Here is a 12342-nt window from a genome sequence, read left to right as displayed (position 1 = left end):
CATCTCTTCCTCTTTGGCAAGCAGGACACAAAGAGAGCTCAAAGCAGAGTGAGGACCTGAAAGGTCACCCAGAACATTCATTTGCAGGCTCCCCACCAGGCCTTTCCAGAAAACAGATGAGCGTGGTTTTACAGTTCAGCTAGAATGTGAGCCAGTGGCTTCGTGCTTCAAACTGGGGTAGGTTTTAATGAAACCTGAAGGATATTTCACACATCGTCCAACCATTAGCAATGAGGAATTGGGGGAGCGGTGTGCCAAACACAGCCAGGCTGTATCCTCTCATTTATTTTCTGGGTGTGAAAGGAGCAATTGTAGAATTCAGATGAAATTAGAAGTTGAGATTCAGAGCTGCCTATGTAAACATTGCAGTCTGTCATTAAGTTCACTTTCACCAGTAGGACACATTCTGTTGTTCTTGGGACGTCTGTGCGGTTCCCTGGTTGGGCCTGCAGTACCCTCCCGTAGAAGTGGGGGCCTCTCCAATGTGTCCTTTCTAATTTGTGAAATGCTCCTTGAAACTACCCGCCTGGGCGGGTCATCACAACAGCTGGAGGCTGAGCTCCTGTCTCCAGCCCTGCCTCGTCCAGTCCATCCCTCACACGGCCTGAGTCCTCTTTCCAGCCTCAAGCTCTGCTTGTCACTGGGAGCTCGGGATCCTTTTCAAGTAGCCCCACTGCCCACCCGCCTGACTACAGCTCTTGCATTTATGCCTCTCTCTGCTCTGTCTTGTGCTCTGTGTCCATGCTATCCAAAAGATAACCCTCCGGCTTGTTTTTGTCCCTGGATTACCTTTTTTGCTAATTACTGTTTACCTCAAGCTGTACCTACACCAAGTGTCACCTCTAGAAAGTGTCCCTAACCACCTTTGTGTTAGGTACCCGTCCCCCACACTCTGGAAGCACACTTCTGTCCCAGAACCTTCACTATATTCTAACTGACTTGTTATGGGTCTGATTCCCTGACTTGCCTGGAAGACACCTTAAATTTAGGTAAAAATCAGTGGCTGGCCCACAGCTGGTGCTCCATGAATGTGTTATAGGGAGGAATGAGTGCGTGTATTTTTTTAAAATTGAGTTTGCACACATGTGTGTGGGTCTTTATTTTGCCTGATGTGACATGAGGAAAGTCATACTCAACCTGCTGGGTCCTCAGTAATGTGGTGAGGATGAATACAATGAACAATGTTAGTCATGTATTACGCTGAAGCCTCTTGCCACTTATCCTGGAGTATCATCTGGTAGCTGTCTAATGGGGCTCCGGTAGTATTTCTGAATTAAAGCTCCTGTCTTGCTCCAGGTCAGCTGTTGCCAGCAAACCGCAATACACCGAGTCCCATCGATCCTGACACCATCCAGGTCCCGGTGGGTTACGAGCCAGACCCAGCAGATCTGGCCCTCTCCAGCATCCCTGGCCAGGAAATGTTTGACCCTCGCAAACGCAAGTTCTCTGAGGAAGAACTGAAGCCACAGCCCATGATTAAGAAAGCGCGCAAAGTCTTCATCCCCGATGATCTGAAGGTAAATTGGAACTGGTCATCAGGCTTTGGGCAAATGGAAGGTGGGCTCAAGAGGCAGATTAAAAGGGTGACCTCCAGGAAGATCACATAAGCGAGTGAACAAAGGACTTGTGATTTCTGATCCTATTTCTTGGCATGTGACTCTAGGCAAGTTGCTTTCTCCCTGGGTGCCTTCTGAAATATGCCTTTCATGTCTTGATATAGCACAGAAATAAGGAGAAGCCGTAAAATGTTGGAGTGATTTACAACCCATGAAGGAAACAAACCTGCTACTATCTGCAGGGAAGCCTGTGAAAGCCCAATAAAATCAAACCAAAATCTTTCAGGGTTGGAAAGAGAAAGGAAATTATTTGTGAAGAACATCTGGACCACAAAGTCCTCCAAGGGTTACTTCCCTTAGGAGATTTATTGATAAGTAATTGCTGCCTTTTCCGTATAGGCCTCAGAGAGTAACAACTGGAAACCGGGCCTCTCTCCACCTATGGATGACTTGGGTGGGATTTTCTTAAGGAAGCTTGTGGGTCCCCTGGTGTAATTTATATGTACTGTGTACTCTGTCTCTTAAACAATGGTCATTTGAGTTTCTCAAGAAAAGGTTACTTTCAGGTTGTTGTTTCTTTTCTGCTATGTTGAGAGGACACATTATCTATAAAGGAAAATAGATTTATCTGACAAAGTCTGATACAACTTAAAACAAAATTAATCTGACACATTTAATAATAATTAGGAAGAGAATTCTCTCCAAAATTATGCCATGTCCACTTATCCCAAAATAGAACCATTTCTGATTAGCTATGGCTTAGAATTTTTTGTTTATGCTTCCTTCCAATCATATGGACAATAGGGATATGATTGTATACAATCGAGGCATTGAAACCAGGCATAATTAGCCTCTTTCTAGCTTCTAACCTGCCCATTTCTCAAAATTAATTGTGATGCGGATGGGAAGTCATTATAGGCTGGGAACATGGGAGTTTGGGCATATCTTCTTGGAACCAATTTGGACCAGGTACCTGTTTTTGCCATCTAGAAAGAGCACTGGAGGAAAAGGAAATCAGATTGAAATCACTGCTGTCATCTACATACCCAAGATTATTTTGAGTGGGGAGGACTCATCAAATGTCAGGGCTGAATGGGACCTCAGAGGCTCCTTACATCAAAATTACCATTTTGCAGTTGAGGAAATGGAACAAGAAGTAGGGTAAAATAGGGTGAACACTGCTAGTTAGTGGAAGGCCTCGTCCCTGAGTCTTCTAGTGTCCAGAAATATCACTGCGGGATGTTGGCTGGGACACAGGCTACAAGAGGGGCCCTTGGGTGACAGACTAGTAGCTGTCACCCTAATAATCCAAAGAGTGAAGTTCATAGTAAACACACCACGAAAACTAAGCCAGTTAGTTAGGGAACTGATGGTCAGAGTAAGGGTAAGAAAGAACCACTGGGACTAGGTCCTGGGCAGTAGGGTATCTTCTTTCAGCTGAACGCTTTTCCTCCCCTGAGCTGTCTGGTCCTGTGTGTATCTTAGAGCTCATCTCTTCAGCTAAACCATGGCAGCATGGATCTCTTTTTGATAATCCTGAGCAGTAGCTCTAATTTGCAGCCAGACCTTCCCGGGGTCTCCACATTTACAAGTTCAAAGCAAAAGAGCAGACTTACTGAATAACCCAGGTAACCCTGGCAACAAAGAGGTCATGGGAAAACAGTCTATGCTGGAATTATGCACGGTACTGCTGTCATGGCCAGGCCTGACCTTCTCCCATAGCAGGTGGGTAGCGGGCAGGAACATTCTCCTGCCAAGTGTCCTTGGATTCCTTTGGTTGTGGGTAAAGGCTCAGGCCACAGACCATGATCTCATATGGAAACAAGAAGCAGAGCTGTAACGTGTTTCTTCTTTTGGCAGAGAGGAGTCTTCCCCTCAGGTGCCTACACCCTCCCTGGAACCATTCGTTTGGGTTAGCATGTGTCTCCTGGGAGGAATGAGCAATGTGGGTCCTGGGATTCCTAGCTGAGAATCAGTTTAATCACTCTGATGTCTTAATACTTTTTACTGCTCATTTACTCACTTGACAAATATTTTTCAAATGCTTGTGTATTCCAAGCCCTGGGGATATCCAGAAGTGAGCCAGAACTAACATTGTTCCTACTCTCAAGGAACTTCTAGTCTGGCAAGAAAAAGGGATCGTTGACTTGTCATGAGGGGTTTGGCAAGGGGAGGCAATGTCAAACATGAGACCTTCAGGAAGATGATGGGGCAGGACTGGGGGGCCCCTGCTGGGTGGGGTAACCTGGTAAGCAGATGGCACCTGCTCCTGGGAACAAGGGAGAAGAGGACAGTGCCAAATTTGTCGGCCCCACTCAATGTCCTGCTTCCCCCTCCTCCAACCATTCCGTGGTAACAAAGGGAAGGAAGCTGGTTTTCTGGTCCAGGGCAGCCCCCTCTTCCATCATTGATTCTGACCTTCTGCGTCCTCTGCTCCACTCCTCCTCCTAGCTCCCCTCCCACCCGAGATGGTCTCCATTTTACACCTTTCCAGCTCACCTGCTTGTGTGGACAGGCGAGGCTGTGAAATGAAAACAGAAGCAAAAAGAACTCTAAGAGACAGAAAAGTTGGTTGTTATCCTGAGAAAAGCTGCTGACTCCCTGGTCCTTAACACCCAGTCACACACCTCTAAGTCTGTGGCCTACAGCAGTACACCCCTTCCCTTCCCTCCACCCCGCCCCCAGCTTCTGCCATTTCCCAGGGTCTTGTTCTCTTGCACCCCACCCCTTTACCTCCCAGGCTCCTTCCTGTTCCCCTGGGTCAGGTTCAGATACATTCTAAGTCAGTTCCTCCTCCTTTGAATGATCTTGGAAACCACACAACCAAGGAACGCTGACTGTGGTAGATTTACCGAGACTATGAGGGGTTAAGATTGGGGCTTACATTGAAGTAACCCAACAGCTGCCATCCAAACTGGAACCTTCACTGTTGTTAATATGCCCTTAGGGGAGTCATTTGACTCTTTTTGCTCCTCCTAGATCACCCCATTCAGCTGGCCTGGCCTCTCTCCCCTTCCTTCAGTCCTCTGTCCCCTTCCTCAAGCACAACAACAAATCCCACCAATGGCCACCCCATTCTAGCCCCGAGCTGACGTAGCCAGCTGTTCTTCAAAGGACAGCCCTCTTCTCTGGAAGAAGGATGCTAGTACCAGCTATTGTGAAGATCATCTTTTTCACTTAGTTACGTATTATTATGAAACATGAAGAAAGCTAGGAGTGCTTTATAAATAAGGTGCCGGTATCAGATCATTGCTGGCCGGCAGAAGGTGCCTGCACCTGCCTTCTCTCTCACACTTCGTGTCTCTCTGCAGGGCACATGTTTGTCAAGGGTAATGGGCAGGCATGGGATGCACCACTGATCTTGAGACGTCCTTGCAGCCTTGGTCCCCACTCATGTGACCTCCTCCAATGCCAGCTGCCCCTCACAATCCTGGGGGGAGGGTGAGAACTGTCTTCAACTCACTTACTCTAGGTGACCGGTAACTGTAAGGATTAGCCTTGCTAGGATGGAGGGATTTGCTGTTGCAAGTTGCTGAAAAGAGAGAATTGCAGAACACACCAGGTGGCACCACAGATGAATTGGTTAGGCCTAAAAGAAGATTTATATTTCTTCATCTTCCTCGGAAAGTTTCCCCCTTTTTTTTTGGCAAGGAGAGCGATGATGAGGGGGACTGCACACAGTGCTTTCACACTGACCGTGTTTAACTAGTACCCAGGTGAATAAAGGCCTAAGAGTTAAATAGGAAATTAAATTCTTTAAATGCTAGCCATCAATATTGATCAGAGGCGGGTGGAAGTTTTTTGTTTGTTCTTTAATTTCTGTTTTTAATGACCAAGGCATAGATCAGAAAGATAGAAAAGGTGAAAGATCCTACCTACCTCTCTCCTTGGCGTCCCTCCTGCAATCCCCCTTGTAGAGGCACCACTTTTAATAGCTTGGCACAAATCCTTCTGGGCCTCTTTCTATGAATATACAATATTATGATTTTTTTTTTAACCAAAGTGGGATGAGGCCATACATATTAATCAGCAAATTGCCGTTGTTTCCACCCACAGAGTGGTATGTCATGAACATCTCTTTGGTTCAGCTGGATCGTTATTTGTAACAGCTGCAGAGTATCCTTTTGTATGACTCCCATCATCATATAGTCATTAAATCTCCTACTGATTAGTTTCCCCATTAGAAGCAATGCCGCCGTAAGCATGCTGTGCCCGTGCCTGTGTGCACATGCGTGCAGACGGGCGGACAGCGAGGTCGCAGGAGTGGGGCTGGTCCATCGGTGGTGGTGCATCTCCGCGGCTGGTAGCCAGGGCGCCAGGTGGCCTTGCAACAGGGTGGGAAGGACTTTGACCCGCCAGCCCCCGTGGGAGCAAAGGCTCTTACACTGTTCCCCAAGAGCGCAGAGGGGCCTGGTGTAGTCCGGGCTGTGAGGTGGGCCCCCGGCCTCCCGTCGGCCTCTGGCTGGGCCTGGGCCTGGGCCTGGGCGGGCACCCACCTGCCGGGCAGAGAGAAGGGCGGCCCTGGGACCCGGCCCGGCAGGTGCGCCCTCGCGCGGGAGGCAGATGCCGAGGTCACGGCGGGCCCGGGGAGGACACCTGAAGCCTAACGCCTTGTCTCTCCCTCCCTGTGACTAATGAGCAGGACGACAAGTACTGGGCCCGGCGCAGGAAGAACAACATGGCAGCCAAGCGCTCCCGCGACGCCCGGCGGCTGAAGGAGAACCAGATCGCAATCCGGGCGTCCTTCCTGGAGAAGGAGAACTCGGCCCTGCGCCAGGAGGTGGCTGACTTGCGGAAGGAGCTGGGCAAATGCAAGAACATCCTTGCCAAGTACGAGGCCAGGCACGGGCCCCTGTAGGGCGGCGGTCCCGTGGGCCGGCTCTCGAACGGAGGGGCCGAGTGTTTCCCGCCCGACAGCACGTGGCCCGGACCAACCTCTCTGCCATCAGCACTTTACCGGAGGCCTCGACCCGGACCGCGCTCTGGGCGCACCTGCCCCGTGCGGCCCGGGCGCACCTGCCCTTGCACCTGCCGCCTCAGGCAGCCCTCTCGTCGTCTCTCAGTTCCGAAAAGGAAAGGTGCCGTGTTTCTACCGGACTGCGGAGGCCCGCACCCACCCCCGTCCCCTCCTGCCCCCAGGAGGCCTCTGCCGGGCATCACCCCGCGGGGCCCTGGTGGCTCTCACCTGTCCAGACCACGAGCTCTCGTTTCTGTTTAACCCGTAAGTGACCATGCTGATAAGGTGCACAGAAATCACTTAGCACTACACTGCAGCTCTCGCTCTCTCGCTCTCCTCTCTCTCGCCCTCTCTCTCTCGGTTATAGGTTGCTTTCCTCCTATTTTCCGTTTTGGTGATAACTGTCTTCAAATTTAAAGTGCTGTTTAGATTTATTAGATTCCCATATTTACTTACTGCTATCTACTAAGTTTCCTTTTAATTCTACCAACCCCAGATAAGTAAGAGTACTCTTCTAGAACACAGAGTGTGTTTTTGCACCGTCTGTACCTAAAGCAATAATCCTATCGTACGCTAGAGCATGCTGCCTGAGTATTACTAGTGGACATAGGATATGTTCCCTACCTAAGAATTTCACTGTCTTTTAAAACACAAAAATTACAGTAATGCATTTGAGCATGCCCAGAACATCCCCAGGACAGGGAAGCACAGGGAAATGCCAGGTGTCAGAACGAGGGGTTAATTTATCAGTGTAGGAGCCAAAATAAATTGCATCTTGGAACAGCTTTTGACATTGATATGTCTGGTTTTGTTTTCTCCCGTCCCTCACCCTCCCACTTTTCTAGATACCTTTTTCCATACCCTCTTGATATTCAAAACAATTACTTAAGATTCAGTTTTCCCCATTTTTTTGGTAATATATATATTTTTGTGAATTACACCTTGCCGTTTTTAAAAATCAGTTAATTAAGTTAATAAGTTGATGTTTTGTAAGACCCTTTTCCCTAGTGGTGTCATTTTTGAATGCTTCATAAATTAATGGTTCTGGAGCTTATGTTTCTAATTTTCTGTTTGCTTTTTGAACGTATGTGCTCTTATAAAGTGGACTTCTGAAAAATGAATGTAAAAGACACTGGTGTATCTCAGAAGAGGATGGTGTTGTCACAAACTGTGGTTAATCCAATCAATTTAAATGTTTACTATAGACCAAAAGGAGAGATTATTAAATTGTTTAATGTTTATACAGAGTAATTATAGGAAGTTCTTTTTTGTACAGTATTTTTCAGATATAAATACTGACAATGTATTTTGGAAGACATATATTATATATAGCAAAGAGAAAAGGAAAACTATTCCATGTTTTAAAATTATATAGCAAAGATATATATTCATCAATGTTGTACAGAGAAGAAGCGCTTGGGGGTTTTTGAAGTCTTTAATATTTTAAGCCTATCACTGATACATCAGCATGTTTTTTGCTTTAAATTAAAATTTTATGACAGTATCGAAGCTTGGTGTGACGAATCCTGCTCTAAAATATATAAGGAGCTTTCTTGTTTCCTATTAGGTCTCGGAGAGAAGTCAGTTAACGTCACCCAAAAGCACAAAGTGGATGTTAGTCAAATATTTATTGGATGATACAGTGTTTTTTTAGGAAAAGCATCTGCCACGAAAATGTTCACTTCAAAGTTATGAGTTCCTGGAATGAAATAATCACTGCAAGCACCCCAGACAATTCTGTTCTCCTCTGTGGGCACGTGCGTCTAATGCAATATAAGGTTGATATTGGTGTTATGTGTATGGTTTATAATTTGATAGATGTTTTGACTTTAAAGATGATTGTTCTTTTGTTTCACAAAGTTGTGTAATGTCAAGAGATTCTGCTGTTATTGCAAAGAAACATTTTGTGCTAGATTAAGACACCCTTTCATCAGTGGGATTTTCTACTCTCCTGCCTCCAGAGTATCTAATTATTTAATGACCTGGTGGTTTCCTGGTCAGTCCACCGGCAAAGCTTCTGTTATAGGGTCATAGTCGTGGTAACCCTGACCAGTAGGATATTCCTACTTAGAAATCCCTTTTGTTCCGAGCTACAGATTGTGGTGGGAAATGGGAGAGCATTGGAATCAAAATGCATGGCTCAGGTATACGACCAGTAAAATAAATAAAACCTTTGGCCAAGTTCCGAAGCAGAACTGAATAAGTGATATTAAGTAAGAGACACGGGTGGACATGCAAAGTTGGCTTTTTTATAGGTAAAGAGACCAATGGCAGCAGAATTATTAAGTGGCAGTAGTTACTAAAACAAAGACAAGCAGTATCTTTAAGTGGAGAAGTGAGGCACCATGGACCATCCAAGTTCACTACAGTATGAAATGGTAGCTGAAAAACCGTATTTGAGCCCTGGTCTTTCTTGGAATTAGGCTGTTTGTATCAAATGAGGATCGCAAATGTTCTCTGCAGAAGAAATAAAAAGATTATAATAAAACGTATTCTTTGGTGTGCCAGGAGAGGTTTCAGAAAACCTACCTCGTCTTAAAATGTAAAAACTTTGGAGTCTGTATGCGTGCCTTCTATGTAGGTCATTGTCACCACACACACATGAACACTCATTCCTGGACTCACTGCTTTCTGTCTAGGGCAATTAACTAGTAAATAAGGCAATTCTGCTAAATGGCGTGGGAAGTCATGGCCCGATCTGGAGTGACTTGGATCAACCAGGGTCAAATGAGTCCTGCAGACTGCAGCTATTAAAAAGTCCTGTTGTCATTTTTCACCTTTTCATCATAAGCATCTTTGGGAGATTAATTACTTGGCCATTAAAAATGAATCCAAATCATATCATGCCAACATCATTTAGACACAATTTGGAATGAGCGGCCTAGGACTTCCTGACAAGGTCACACTATCGTTTCTGTGGACGAGACTTGCAGAGGAAGGCAACAGCTGATCAGCCTGTCCTGCAGCCCCTGCCACTGGAGGCTGTAGGGAGGGGTGGGAGGGCTGTAAATGATCATATCCTCCTTTTGAGAAAGTGCCCACCTTCTGACCATTCAAAACACCCAATGGGCAAGACTGTGATGGGCCTTTCGTCTTCCAATGTGACAGGCCTGTGTGAAGCCATCTCTCAAAGCAGAACAACTGGTTGAGGACAGCACGGATGGGATTTGGCATTGGGTGGGTAGGATTCTATTACTAGATAACCCACAGTTTCCTTCCAACTCACTGGTTTTGTGAGGGAACACACAATAATTCTAAATGTGCATATGGAAGGTCCTCTGATTTTGGAAGAGTCAAAAAGAATTTTAGGTGGAGCCTCTCTCTTTCACCCACCCCGAGTAAAACAACAGGCATTTTGTAACATGCAGTTATGCTTGGTTTTGGGTTTGTTTTTTGTTTTTGTTTTTGTTTTTGTTTTTTGTAGTTTCTCTAGTTTCCCTCCAATGTTCCTTTTAGGAAAACTCACACTTTAGCAGAATTAACCAGAGCATTCCCAAGGCAGGCTGGCTTGGCCTCTTTGCGGGTGTGGCATGCAGAGGCTGGGATTTAACCCGGGGCCAGCAAGCTGCAGGTGATAGGAAACTGTGTGGTAGATTTCTTCTGTTCTCAGGGCGCCAGCTTCCTGCTGAGGGTTCCTGGGCCTCACTGGAGAGGCCATGGTCTCCTCTTAGCTTTCTCTATAATTAATAATGTCATTCTAAAAATGAGCAAAGCCTTATCTTAGATCTTGGTTGAATTGGACTTGCCAACTGAAGTCAGTACATTTTGCAGAGGGCCAGGTGTGGGTAGAGGAGTGCATGCGTGTGTGTGTGTGTGTGTGTGTGTGTGTGTGTGTGTGTGTGACTATTTAAGTCTAATCGTAACATCTTTAATTCTGGAGCACCTTACCAAACGTAACAATAACCATAACCATTATCCTTTTGGCAACACCACAAAGGTTGCATCTGTTAAACAGGTACAAACTAATGTGAGGTCAGTTTAATTGTACACCAAGATATTGGTGGTGTTTATGCTGTTAAGTCCAAACCTTTATCTGTCTGTTATTCTTAATGCTTAATAAACTTTGAATTTTTTCCTTTCTTTCATGCATTTTTATTGACGTCTATTAGAAATTAGATTCTGTTCCCAATCCTATCACCAAGAGACCATTTAGAGATTAATTACTTCGATGATAAATAATATTACTATGTAATCAGTGATACATTACTATTTATTGAGTACTTATGTGCCAGACTCTTTGCTAAACACTGACATGGAATATTTTATTTAATCCCATATCAATTCTATGAGGTGGGGTCTACCATTATTCCCATTTTACAGAAGGGAAAAGAGAAGGTGTGGGAGGTTAAGCAATTTGTCTGACATTATGTAGGTAGAGGTGACAGAAATGAATGCTGGCCCATTGGATGGGCATCATTTAGAGCACTGGTTCCCAAAAACCAGTCCAAAGACTGGTTGGATGTATAAGAATAAACCGGGAACATATCCCAGGACTGCAGATCCAGTAATTCTGAGTCACTAGAAAGAAAATGAATTGTTTAAAGGCTTCCAGCTAACTCCCATGTGTGGCCAAGTAATTGGAAGTGAAGATTTACAGACTTGACCTTAATTTGAGTTCATGACTCGGGGGAGCCATGCAGAAGCTTCAAAATTACCATAATTACCTGAAATTGTATGCAACTTTTCATATATAAACATATTTATTTTTCTGTAGGGGAGATCCACAGCTTCCCCCTTCCACCACCCTCCCCCCAAGGAATCTGTAATGCAAGATGGAATAAAAACCACGTGTACGGATTTATAGAAGGGCAGACGCAGTGCAGTGGTGCCCAGGCCTGGCAGCCCATTAGTCTCACCTGGGGAGCTCCAAACACTGGCACTGCATGGGCTGTAGCCCAGGCCAAGGAACTCAGCATCTTGGGCATGAGAGAAGGGGACTCTGGGGTGAGGATCTCGGTGACTCAGATCTGTCACTTAGCAGGTGTATGACCTTGAGCAGCACTAAGCATTTTTTGACCTAGACCTCCTCATCTGTGGGATGAAGTTATAATTTCTACCTCTGAGGGTTGCGGGGAGAATGGCTTCATAAAAGATCATAAGCCCGCAGCAAATACCTGTCATGGGGACCCAGGGAAGGGGAATGTGGGCTAGGAGCAATTTTTCCAATTCACTATCTCAGACCATTTTTTTCCTTCAAAGAGGACAGGAAACAATTCTCCTGCTCAGAAGAAGGAGCAGGTGGCTGGAGGTGTGGGAATGAGGGATGCCACATAGATGTGGTTTCGTATTCTGACATCCCTAATAGATCATGGCTTGGAACACAGGTCAGTAGGCATCCACTCCATGGCATCTTCCCATTTAGATTGAGCAGTTAGGGTTCAGCTCTACTTTCATCACCAAACACCTCTCTCCTCTCTGAGGAGAGTGGGAGTAGACACAGATACCTTAAGATTCTCTTTGGGTGACTGATTTTATATATGGCATCTTCAAATCTCTTAGAGGAGGTGACTGCCTCCCCCATGCCTGGAGAGGCTCTGGCCTCCAAGATGGCAGGAACTGGTAGGAAGCCAAGCTGTATGGAAGCCCAGTCATTCACAAGCGCTCCGTCCCCAGGGTCCTTTGCCTGCTGCCCATGGGGGATGGCTCTTCCATTCAAACTTAAAATATAACCAATTGCCCAACCATCAAGCCCCCCTCTTCAAAGTATATGAATTAAGTTCCCTCTTTGAAAATCACTGGCTTAGAAGTCTCTTTGGGCATCTTTAGCCAGGGACTGGGTGAGAATTATTGAAATCTTGCCTTTGTAGTCAGGAGATAGCTTCTTGCTAA

General features: G+C 45.9%; 1 protein-coding gene across 4 annotated transcripts in view; it reads left to right on the top strand.

The window, feature by feature from the left end:
- The window catches only part of HLF (HLF transcription factor, PAR bZIP family member), a 53967-nt gene extending 43374 nt beyond the window's left edge, over positions 1-10593 (top strand). For all 4 annotated transcript variants that reach the window (XM_041724830.1, XM_041724834.1, XM_041724832.1 and 1 more), the window contains exons 3-4: positions 1297-1517; positions 6199-10593. In XM_041724830.1, the coding sequence (XP_041580764.1) occupies positions 1297-1517; positions 6199-6414 (437 nt within the window). In that variant the 3' untranslated portion in view covers positions 6415-10593. The remainder of the gene's footprint in view (positions 1-1296; positions 1518-6198) is intronic.
- The last annotated feature ends 1749 nt before the right edge of the window (positions 10594-12342 follow it).

The sequence above is a fragment of the Vulpes lagopus genome, chromosome 12 (assembly GCF_018345385.1).
Source record: "Vulpes lagopus strain Blue_001 chromosome 12, ASM1834538v1, whole genome shotgun sequence".
In the NCBI taxonomy this organism is placed as follows: Eukaryota; Metazoa; Chordata; class Mammalia; order Carnivora; family Canidae; genus Vulpes; species Vulpes lagopus.
This window is presented reverse-complemented; position numbering and strand designations above follow the sequence as displayed.